The sequence below is a fragment of the Patagioenas fasciata genome, chromosome 2, assembly GCF_037038585.1.
Source record: "Patagioenas fasciata isolate bPatFas1 chromosome 2, bPatFas1.hap1, whole genome shotgun sequence".
Taxonomy (NCBI): domain Eukaryota; kingdom Metazoa; phylum Chordata; class Aves; order Columbiformes; family Columbidae; genus Patagioenas; species Patagioenas fasciata.
Genome location: NC_092521.1, coordinates 128,942,005 through 128,954,515, shown reverse-complemented (window position 1 = coordinate 128,954,515; position 12,511 = coordinate 128,942,005). Strand labels below are relative to the sequence as shown.

At 41.3% G+C, this 12,511-nt stretch overlaps 1 protein-coding gene across 4 annotated transcripts in view; it reads left to right on the top strand.

Annotated features, from left to right (window-relative positions):
- Nucleotides 1-5,680, top strand: part of LOC136098030 (ubiquitin-conjugating enzyme E2 E2) — a 208,639-nt gene extending 202,959 nt beyond the window's left edge. For all 4 annotated transcript variants that reach the window (XM_071804955.1, XM_065831054.2, XM_065831053.2 and 1 more), the window contains one exon: nucleotides 4,921-5,680. In XM_071804955.1, the coding sequence (XP_071661056.1) occupies nucleotides 4,921-5,018 (98 nt within the window). In that variant the 3' untranslated portion in view covers nucleotides 5,019-5,680. The remainder of the gene's footprint in view (nucleotides 1-4,920) is intronic.
- Nucleotides 5,681-12,511: the final 6,831 nt, after the last annotated feature.

The window sequence follows — 12,511 nt, the reverse complement described above, 5'->3', positions numbered from 1 at the left end:
ATCCAGCTTGCCCAGCTTTCAAAACTATATTTAAATTCAGGGTAATTTCGTGAATTCTGATAAAACATGAGGATTACATATGGTGAGGTGAGTGGGGATTTAGCAGCTGCAGTCTTCCTATAAATCATCCAGAAGCTTTTCTTCATACCTTACTTCTCTGGATTAATGTTTTCCCTGTAAGCAACGTTGCCAAACCTTAGCTTCCATCCATCCTTGTTTAATTTGGTGCTTTTTTATGTATTTTCATTACTTTTGCACTACTCTTCAACATTGTTTGATGCTGTAACTCCTGGTGTCCTCCAGTTTTGCACAGAATTAATCCAAGGACAGGATAAATATTTTTCTTTAAACAAGCAAAAGGTTCTAGAGGCGTCCTAGGGCAGATGTGTAGAAGTATCAGGGCCTAGACTGGACAGTAAATTATATGACCTGAAAGCTTTCCAGATGCACAAAGTTGCAGCAAGTTCTCTGGCGAGCAGACGGTGTGTGCCATAGCATGACTCCCCACGGCTTTGCTACCTCCCGGCTCCTCCAGCCACCAGCGCCTTGAAGGATATGGGACCCAGGCTCTCAAGCCAGGCATCGTGCATCTGGTGGCCCAGGCGGTCCCAAAGTACCCACTTCTTGGCAGGCCAGGAGTTCCAGAGTTTTGCTGGTTTTGTTATTAATTTATTGTAATTTTCATTTCTTTCACTAGGTTGTTCTGGTAGCACATTTCTGGCATAGCTTTGTATTCTGATCCCCTGTTTTTTGTTGTTGTTTAGACACAGTCCCATTTGGAGTGAATTTCTGAATTGAAATGATGAATAACACCACTTCTAAACAACAACAACAACAACGACAACAAAAAGCTAGACCGGTTTACTAGTTGTGGAAACAAATTTCTAACATTGAGAATAAAACCATAGATACATACAAATGGAAAATGAGAAACAGTTTTATGGTAATAAGAAATGGAAACATGGAAAAGTACTATTATGTAGTTTGAGATCCAGTATTCCTTTTTATCAACTAATCAGACAGTTTATACAGCAGTTGTTTTATAAATACATATTTGACCCTACTAATGGAGATTTCACAATACTCCTTAAATAGCGCAGCCCAGCTGAGAACCAGGTGATGCTCAGCCGTGTGGTACTTAGTTTAGGGGGTAAATGGGAGCTATTGTTTCTTCCTTATGTTTGGTATTTTGTAGGACTTGGACACTATAACCAAGGCTCATGCATGTTGGGAATTAAATTTTTTACTCACTTTAATTAAGGTCCTTCAATTTATCTTGTCATCTCCATTTTACGGCCCATCCCTGTGAACTGCATAGGGATGGTGACTCACAACTCATTAAGTGTTGAGAGATGTGTCTCCTTGGGCCTGGCTCCCTCCTCCACCAGGAACAATAGGGCTTGGGCTTGAAGCTGCCCGTGCAGGTGCAGAAAGAGACCATTTGCATTTCTGGAGTTCACATGCCATCCTTCTGTCCTCCAGCACACACACAGTGTGCTGCATCAAACAGGCCAATGTGCCACTGGTTGGGTGGCTCTGAAGTTAATATCTCCCTCCTTGCCAGCTGTCCTGACTTCCCAAACAAAGCAGTTGTGTCTGCTGATGGTTTTATGGCTTCAGGGGAACTGCTAAAATAAACCAGCTCTTCAAACACCTGTTGAAGAGTCCTTTTTAAAATCCTCATAAATAACAACATACAATGACAACACACCTCCAGACCCTCTGACAAGGATGTGAAAAAGCCAGGCCTCTCTAGCAATAACTGTTTTTCTGTTTCTTCACTTTGGAGTCTGGAACGAGCAAGTGGCTTGGCAAAAGTGTGGGTTTATTCTTTTATTCAATATTGTTATAGCCAATAAAATGTATAGCCAAGCTGCCAAATTGCAAAGAACAATGTTATTACTGTTGTGACTGAGAACACCTTTGCGTAGCGTTGTCTTGGCAGCTGGCTGTGAGGACAGCTGGTCCTCCTTGCACTATGGCAGGCAAGGACCTCTCTTGGCTTTGCACAGACAGACACCCATAGAAAGAGGTACTGACTTGAGGAAAGCACCCAAGACGATAACTGATTCACAGGTCACTCTTTCGGTGGGAATTCACACGCTTACAACAAAAGCTATGTAGATATCAGACATCTTGCAGGCAGTTACCTCCACTCTTTCCCCAGCTGCCAAAAAAAGCACTGCAAAGACAAAGGCTTGAACATATGGGTAAATAAACAGACCAGTTCCCTACATTACCAGACTTCAACAGATTTCCCCACTTTCTAATCGAGAACTCCTTTCACTGATTGCCTTGCCCCAAAAGACAGTAGACAGCCTCCTATGCTGGGAGGGGATGAGCGGAAGAGCTTGTACCTTCCACAGCCTTCCAAAGATGTATGTTGTTGAAATACTTCCTTGGTCCCAAAAGGAGATATAGATGAATACCCACACTAGGAAACGAAACATTGTAATCTATCATCCAGGATTGGGGATGATGATATGATCCTCAGCACCCTTTCAGTATACCAAGGAAATTGATTTACAGCTCTGAATGTGACACACTTTCGCAGAATCATTCATCCCACACATAAAAGACTTTCAGATTTGAACTGGGTAAACCTTTACTACAGCACATCGCTTTTCACTGACTCACATAAGGTTTTATAAAGGTCTTAGCAGCAGCACTTTAGATACGGACTAAACCTCATTAAGTACTTGCTGTGTTCCAGATGATAATGCTGTGATATTCTTGCAACTCGTCACAACCAGATGGCTCAGAGGCCAAACCGCACCTTCCCCAACGGCTTGTAAACTGACACATTCATTGAATTTTGCTCTAAGAATTCCTTCCAAGTTCAGCCCTTGGTTTTCCATGGATCTGTGAAAGTGTTTCCTTCGCACAGTGGTGTGCCATCCAAGGAGGGTGTGGGAATTTGCAGCAGAGCTGTCAGGCTCATCCCCAAGTTACCTTACACTATGACAAGGTTTCCCTGTGGCTACTCCCTAAAATTTTGCTGAGAGAATAATAGAATCGTAGAGTGGTTTGGGTTGGAAGGAACCTTCAAAAGTCATCTAGTCCACCCCACCTGCAATTAGCATTTAACATCTTATTTAACAATTTAGCATTAACATCTTCAACCAGATCAGGTTGCTCAGAGCCCCACCCAGCCTGGATTTGAATGACTCCAGGGATGTGGTGTCTACCACCTCTCTGGACAACCAGTTCCAGTATTTTACCACCCTCATTGTAAAAAATTCTGCCCCTTCCCATTGCCCAAGCTCCCCATTTACCCTGCAGTGCTTGTCAAACCTCATTCCAGCCATGAACAATTTGCATTCCTTGAATATCCGTAGACTGTTAGCCTCCTATTTGCACAGAACAAAATCCTTCTGGTAATCCCCTATATAGTTCTCCTTGGCTGAGGAGTTAAAGGTGACATACTTTCTAGTCTGAAACTTTTAAAATGGATCTTAGATCAGATATGCTTCTTTGACACTCATGCATGTTAAAAATAGCAAAATCCAGGCCTCAGTGACCTCCTCTGGATATATCAAGATAATAAAGGTAATCATATGCAGTAAGTGTTTGCAGGACTGAGACTACAGGGACTTAGTACACCACAGTCACAGTGATAACTTGCCTTATTAATTTAGTAGGTGCACATTTAATATTCAAATCATGGACTCTTCCTGAAAGTAGCAAAAGATTTTTCATTAGATATTATTCAGTAATATTCAGTAATGTTGGCAGTAAGCCAATCAATTCATTTTTGGCTAAATCAACACATTTCTTCCATCATAAACGCTTATTGTCAACAAACAAACAAAAAAGCCCAAATTTATTCGGCTTTGTGGATGGCCTGACATCTAGTCCCAGGAATTTCAAAGGTTAATAACACAAACACCACACTCAGATTATGACTGTACTGGTGAAGCTGAGATTCATATTGTTGAATGGCACCATCTTCAGTCAGCTACAAAGCTGATAATTAACTGGCTTTAAGAAGATGTTATGTTCATCTGTCCTAAGTCACAAAAAAACACATGGTATCAGTGGTCTGAACTTGCATGGTGTGGTGGTAGAATCTCAGGAAATTTATTGTTGCAGCAGAACTAGCAAGAGTATGGTCCCCCCCAAAAAAAAAGATACATTTTGTCTGCTTTAAACTGAGAAGAGAAAAGTGGTGATGACATACAGTGACTTATGGGAAAGTATTGGTTTATATTTCTTAGAGGGCTGATTAGTTTTGTTTAATAATTTGCAAAGTAACTTGTAGATCCAGATTAATGGGAAAATACCTTTTCAGGATGTTTCTTCATTTTGGAAATAGAGAAACAGCTTGAGAAGACCAAGTCATGCAGCAGTCTGGAGATATAAATGCTCAGAAAGATGCCACAAATTAAATATCAGTTCCCACAGACTGGAATTAACTTTTGCTCCTTTGAAGACAGTACTTAATGACCTAATTCCTGATCTCTTCTTTAATGCTTCAAAACTAAAAATATTTAAAAAAAACCCACTTTTAACCTGATAACAGAATTCAAGCCCATCCTCTTCTTGGGTGATAACGTAGCTATTTGTGGGAGTCTAATACCATAAATAAATGACATAGTATGTTTGTCCTTGTCACATGAAAGAGACTTTTAGCTCAAAATAAAATTACTGGAACATCAGTTTGTGAGGCAGAATTTTAGAAAAACGTTTTAATTAAATGTTTGACAGAAATGCATAGCTAATTGCCAGCCCACTGTCTTCTCCCCATCTTCCTCTTCCCTTCCTCCTGTATGCACGCATGCTTTCAAAATGGGACTAGTGTCTGTAGGCACCTTGTTCTCACAGTTAAACCCAGGAGAACTCAATGAATGTGGATCTAAGAAGAGCTTTTTCATCCATTCAAGGCTGACGAGTATTTCATGGTTTGTGTTTCCTTTTCAGCTGACCCCCTGGTTGGAAGTATTGCCACTCAGTACATGACTAACAGAGCAGAGCACGACAGAATGGCCAGACAGTGGACCAAGCGATACGCCACATAGGAACCTACTCTAGGATTTGCTGGACCTGTGCAAGCACATTCACTAAGTGCATCAATAGCCCTTCCCTCCATTCTTATTTTTTATTAAATTTTGAACCATTTTGTGACAAAAGGTTGTCCTTACTTTCTTTTTTGGTTTTATGTTTATTTTTATTTGTTTGGGGGTTTTTTGTTCTGTTAACTTGAAAGTTGTTTCCCTCAAAAGTAGACAGGGAATTTTGGTTATCAGTGCAAAGAATGTTGGATCTGTAATAGTATAGAGCTTTGTCACAAAGCTTTGTATTAATGTGTGGGGTTTTTTTCTTTCATGTGGTTTTTGGGAAAACAAACAAATTCAGAATTATATCTCGTTTCTACTTAAATGTAGTGTTTAGGGTTATTTTTTTGTACTGAAGTCTTTAATGGTGGGTGCATGCTACTGGGAACAAGTTTTGTATAAAAGCTTAAAATCAAGAATCACTGTGCATTACTAAGACTGTGTTTATCACTAGCCTTCTGTTTCCCACGCAAAAGGCTATTGCGTTGAACAAATTAATATGTATTTTGATTTACTTAAAAAAAAAGTGCTTGTAAATTTCTTAGGGACCTGCCACTTTTGACTGTGGATCAGTTGATGTACACTTGTATTATTAAAGCACTCAATAAAACACTGTGGCTGATAAATGCACTTCTTGCAAGACGGTGCTTTTGCGTTTGTGCAGTATAGGCTACATAGTCCTCACATAATACAACTGCAGGTTAAGCAACTATTTTTAGACCTAAACTATTAATTTATTCTCAACAATGTATTTCTTAGCTTATAATTCTTCATGGTGTATATCTTTTCATGTACAAACATCTTCCAAATTTTAAGGCCTTTCTTTCGAGTGCCGGTGCTCAGCTATTCTGAAGCCTCTTGCTGTATCTTTTATACTACGGCTTCACTATATCCATCTTGTTACATTTAAAATAGTTGGCTATAAAAATAGCCTTGCAGTGAAAGCAGAATATTGATGATGATTTTATACAGCAGGCCTCATTTTGCCTTTCTCCAAGCTCTTTAATTGTAAAAGCAACTGTTATTTAAAAAAATAAATGAAGGTTTTCGATGGGAAAATTGAGCCCATTGCACCAATCATTCCCAGCACGTTCAATGGCAAGGGTATTTCTATTCAGATTTGACCTTCAGGCTAATTTTAGATATGCAGCCATAGAAGGAAAACTTCTACTTGGCTAAGGAAATGTGTGGGTGTTGTGATTTAGAAAATACATACCGTGGTGCTGATATCTAAATGTTCTTTATGTTGCAAGGCACATTGGAAAATCCCTGTCTCATATAATTAAATGTTATAGATGCTATATACAGTGCCTGCCTGTCCTCTCCCCTCTCTCCTGCCTCTTATGTTTAAAGAAGATGTTATCTTAAAGAAAATGCATTACAACAGGGACACTATAAACATACAGGGAGACCCAATCCCATTACCCTCCAACCCAATCCAACCATCTTGAAAACGAAAGCCGTCAAGGTGACACCATGGGGCCTCTACCCCAACCACTGCACTGCTCAGCATTTCTAGGCTGTTTGGTTCTTCTCTCCACCATTTGCGAATAACTGAACAGACATCCAGCTTGAATCTGCTGGTGAGTTGTCCTCTCTGTGAAGAGAAGCTGAACGTTGACTTTTTTGTAGGTGGTATATATCTACCGCTCCAAGAACCACAGAGATCTCAAATAATCAGCCTCTTTTGATCAAAGCAAACAGTGAGTCTTCTGGTATCTACAGAAGCCAACTGTTTACAAACCCAGCCATACAACATTTTGAGGCCAACAGATCCTAAATATAGGCATGAAAGAACAATAACAATTCAAATATAAAACAAACCCCAAAACCCAGACTTCTCTGAGCCAGAACACCTTCTCAGGATAACTGTTATATGTGCTTCCCTTGGAAGCTGCTCCCACCACACAACTTGCCATAAAGTACCTCCACATCTGAAGGGAACCTTCCTGCTGAAAAGTACAACAAAAGGGTACAAAGATTTAAAAGAACAACTGTGTCTTGCCCAGTACAGTAACTGCATTACTTCTCCTCTTATCCCATCTGCTGAAGAGACTCCTGCCATAAAAGACCTGTATCCCCTGAGACAGTAATTAATGGGTAATTTCAGATTTTGTGTGAATTACTTTAAGTGTCTGCCACTCTGCAGCCGTTATTTACACTCAGTTGAGCACAATGCAGTGATTTCCCAGGTACCTGCTTGAAAAAGGAGTCTTTAATTCCTACCATCTTTTTTTTTTTCTTTTTTGCCAAAATATAAAGAAGACATTATAAACAGAGGAGTCTGTGGTTTGTCTAATGAAGACATAACTGAAAGACAGCTGAGATAGCTTGGAGAGGGAATTACAGAATTCTTAATAAATGCCTACTCTCAGTTCATCAGCTCTCACTTGCCTTTCTTACCGATCAAAAGCTGCACAGTTTGAATTTGCAGGTAAGTTGCCCTCTGTGTGAAGCTGAACAGTCTCTTTGTCCTAGATAATATAGAACTACTGCCTTCAGAACCACGGGGATCTCAAAGAAATAATCAGAAAGAATCAACCCACGTTGATTAAAGCAGATGCAGAATCTTCTGGCATCTGCAGGAACCAAATGTTTGCAAGTCTGTCCATAAAACATCCTCCTCTGTTTGCAAATCTGCTCTATCTGCCTCCCAAGTAATTCATTTCCTTCATCTGCTAAACCTGGGAAATACGAAGCATTATTTGAAACCTGCTGTTGTTGCTGAGGAGGAATGAACCATCTCCAACAGAATTCAGTCATCCAGCAGAGCCACACTGCACGATGATGTATTGGCTTAGTCTCTTTTTCTCCTTTTCTCTTTACAACATCTAAAAAATATTGGGCATTATTCTGTCCCACCTTTGCTGCACAGATCCACTGCAAACTTAGCTGATTCCTGTTTCCTCTTTTATGCCAAATCATCTTTCTAACTTCTTCTAGATGGTGAAGTCCACATGCTGCCCTCCTACAACTGAAGATCATTCACATGACTCACACATAGTCAAAACATATTCAATAGCATACAGTTGTCCTTAAACAGCATATAAAGGCCACCACAGCAAATCTCAGTATTTTTTCAAGGATGCACAAATACTAAAAATTGGTTTAATTCTTTAAAGACATCTCACAATTTTTCTGAGTTCACCTGCAATATCAAGTAAACATATTTTATTTCCAGTAACCGCAGCTAAATGTCGGTGTCCCATAGCCTTTGAGTTCAACTCAGATGAAGCAGAAAACAGGGAACTCTCCAAACTGCATTTACTCATTCACTAATTATTGAAGTGGCCTTCACGTTCCCCTGTCCAACTGACCAGATGATTTCCCTCTCTAGAAAGCTAGAAAAAAAAACATAGCTTAAATTAAGGCACCCAAAAAATCCTGTATTTCCAGAGTGAGCATTTCCAGACTGCTCCAGGAGTGAGTTTTAGCAGCTCGTAACCCTTTTGATTACACACACAGTGGGTGATTGCAGCCAAACAGTTAAAATCCATTAAAACCAGCTGCTTTTCCATGAATAAGACAGGAATAATTCCTCTTCAAAGATCTTTCTTCAGGTTTTCATATTGTGAGCTGCAGATGGATATGCAGTCACATCCCATGCCCAAACAATGGACAGCACCTCACAGCCCCTCTGCCCTGGTACACTGTGCAATGCTACTATGTTAAGTATAAAACACCAGAGGTCTTGGGCCTCATAAACCCCCAAATTGGGCCTTTCTTCAAGGTCCTCTCAGCCTTTGAAATTCTGTCCCAACGCTCACCCTGGGTGCGGTGCATGCCGTGAGCTGCTCCTCCAGCTGCTGTTACATGTTCCCTCTCACCGGCTGCCGTATAGAATCATAGAATTATAGAATAGTCTGGGCTGGAAGGGACCTTTAAAGGTCATTTAGTCCCACCCCCCTGCAATGAGCAGGGACATCTTCAACTAGATCAGGTTGATTATCTCCATCATTAATCCCTCTGACTTACTCCTCCTTCTCGTTCATCCTGTCCTTCCCTCTGTCTGCTTTCTTCTGTTTGACTGATTCATTACTCTGACCTGAGAGGTCAGCCAAGGTACTGAGCCCAGTTCAAATACCTCTTCCTGAAGCTGCCTGAGCGTAGTAGTCCCTTTGTCCCCCAAAGTACATGCCCAGCATGTGCCCCCAGGCCCCTCTCTGCTCCCCCTTGCCTGAGGCAGTGCCTGCTGCAGCAGGGAAAGCAGAGGCAGCCCCACTGGAGTATGGAGATGGTGTGAGATGATTCTGACAGTGCAGCAACTACCATTTGCTCCATCTCCAGTATTATCTTGGGGTCCCTTTTCTCCTATTCAGTTCTTGGAAATTTCTCCTGTCTCTGAAGTTGAATGTCTTGCCCCAGGCCCAATGTGCTTGCCTGCATTTTGAGTTGGGCAGACTAAAATAAGGACTTGGAGTAAAAATTCTGGCACCTGCGAAGTCTGACTGTCCAGTCTTGGCAGCCACAATTCCTACAGAGCCAGTTATGCCTGCTGGTTTTCCATCCTCAGTTGCTCTTCTTCTGTTCTCCTTTTCATTCCCTTTCATTTCTCCCCCTATCCTTTCATCCACGACATCAATACCATATCTTCTCCCCCTTCCCTCACCTCAGTCACAGCTCTTTTCTTCCCCCAGTGCTAACAAGACCATGTCATGTAACACCAGGCCTCCAGGGGCTGCTTGAAATCCCCTCTTTTTTAGGTCTTAGAAGCAAGAGAGAGCTTTGTATGAACTAAGTACTTCCTCAATGTGCACGCCTGGCATTGGCTGTAAACTAAATCACTTCTCCCACACACATCATTAGTAGTAATGAAATCCGGGCTGCCCTGCCTCCTTAGCATGACATCCATATGCAAATACATTTCCTCAGCTCAAACGATCTGCAGAGCCAACGCATGGCTGCTTGGGATGCTTCCAGCAGCCTCTCTCAAGTCACAACTGGAATATATTTGGAGGCTACTATTTGCTGGAAAGAGTTTTATCATGTCTTGAAATCCATCATTCTGCGCCCTAATTCCATCATGAATTTTAACAGGGACCTGGAGCACTTCATGTCTACTTTGATTGTGAAAGAATCATAGGCTAATGGAAGAGTGAAATAAAGACAAGGCTACTAAGCCTTCCTAAACACTTGCCAGTCCTAAGTTAGAAAAACCCCACTTCAGGTAATGATTAATTAAAGCTGTGTTTACTTCTATAGTTTTTGCAGAACTGAATTAAAAAACAAACAAAACACCGTCCAGATGTCTCAATAGTAAACATGGATGGCCAGATCATGCATTCCAGGAGAGACTTTCTAGGGAAATACTTCCCAGCACCGTAATCTCCTACGCCTCTGTCAGGCTGCACACAGGACTCCCTGCCTTGGCAGTCCCTTGGGAAACAAGCACCTCGGGTCATTCCCTATTGTCACTGCTCCTTAAATACACTTACTCACAACAGGCATTAGTTGCTGCAGAATTGGTGCTGGGGTCCTCTTTTGTGTCGCTGAGGACCTTGAGGTCAAGAAAAACAAAGGGTCACACTTCAGTTTCTGTGAAATGCCTCCTTTCTTTGCAGTTGACTTGTAGCCTTTGTAAGGCCCTAAATGGTCTCCTAACGAGAATGGAGCTCCTACCACACAGATTTCAATACAGCCCCGCTCCTTTCTCCGCTTATCATAAACGGGGCAAAGAAAATGTTTTTGCCCACCGCACTTTGGAAAAGCCTTGCTTGTAGCAAAGCTGAACTGCGCTCTTGCCCATCTTCAAATTCTTCTCATTTACTTTTCTTGGACACCCCTCCATTATAAGAGCCTTTCTTTAGCAAACACTCCCCAACACTGCAAAAATCCTGCTTCCTTCTTCCTTTGAACCACATGCAACCCTCATCCCTGCTCCTTCTCTGCTGCTCCCCAGTTCCTAAATCTCCTTCTTCACTCAGGCTTCAGCCATCCAAACTCCTTGCTAAGCCCACCACCACACCAAGCACCAAAGTCACCTATGCTCCAGGCTCCTTGAAGCCCATGGCTGTCTCACCATGGTGCGCTGACATCTCACTGAGGAAGGGGAAGCTCAGTGCCTGAGGTTACTGCCATCTTTGCAAAAAGAGGGTTGAAAACCTGCTTGCTTCTCATTCATATGAAAGAGCAGTTAATGTTCTTGGTGCTCAGCAGTTACACTGAGATGCAAATACTCTCTACAGATTTCCTGGTCTCAGAGGTTACAACAGCACTGTCGCTCAGTCTTTCAGGACAAGCATTATCAGTAGCAGCAAAATGGTTTGTATTAAATGCTCTGAATGTTACTTTTCTAATAAATAGAATGGAACTTTAAAAAAAAAAAAGAAAAAAAATCTGTGTGCAGTGGGAACGTAGTCATCTTTTGCACAGGAAAATAATTGTGTGAATTAAAAAGTCTCTCCTGTTTCCTGTTCTGCTTCATTATGTATTGTCCATCCCCTACCTCTTGCTGTAATTTCAAAAGAAAATCTTCCTGAAATCTACTTAGAATATAAATCCTTATTGCAAAGAAGAAAAGAGTAATCAAAACGTGCTCCGTCATATCAAGGTAATCTAATCAGAAAGGCTCATGGAATTACTTATATGCATACATTTTTATGATAATCTAATAATTGACAGGCTTAAATAAATAATCTTATTCTCTTCTATTTCATAATAGACATCATGAAATACTGTATTTCGTTACTGTGTAAATTTGCCATTTTATCTATTTAAAATAAATACACATTTGAATAACTTTAATCGATAGCTTTCTAGTGCAAGAAGAAGACTCTTACTTGTGTAGTGTAGTACTGCCTCTTTGTAACTTTTTCTTTCCGTTTATGTAAATGATTGAGCAAAGTCTGCAAATGAAAAATAACAGCAGTCACTTGAGCCCTGCTAGTGTGTGGGCTCGAGCTGTTAGGCCTAATAACTCCATCTAATTTTCAAAGAGTGGCACTGAAACTCTAGAGGCAGAAGGACAAGAGATGTAGTCAAAACCCAGGATGAAATTGAAAGAAAACTAATTAAAGAAATAAACTTCCAGGGATGGTGACTCAACCACTTATCTGGGAAGCCTTTTCCAATGCCTGACAACCCTTCACATGAAGAAACTTTTCCTAATATCCAGTCTAAGCCTCCCCTGATGCAACTTGAGGCCATTTTGTCTCATCCTATCACTTGTTACTGAGAAGAAGAAACAAACACCCTCCATGCCACAGCCTCCTTTCAGGCAGCTGTAGACAGTGATAAGGTCTCCCCTCAGCCTCCTTTTCTCCAGGCTAAACAGCCCCAGTTCCCTCAGCCGCTCCTCATCAGACTTGTGCTCCAGACCCCTCACCCTCTTCATCACCCTTCTCTGCACTCTCTCCAGTGCCTCAATGCCTTTCTTATAGTGAGGGTCCCAAAACTGAACACAGTATTTGAGGTCGGTCCTTACCAGTACTGAGTGCAGGGGGACGATCAGTTCCCTA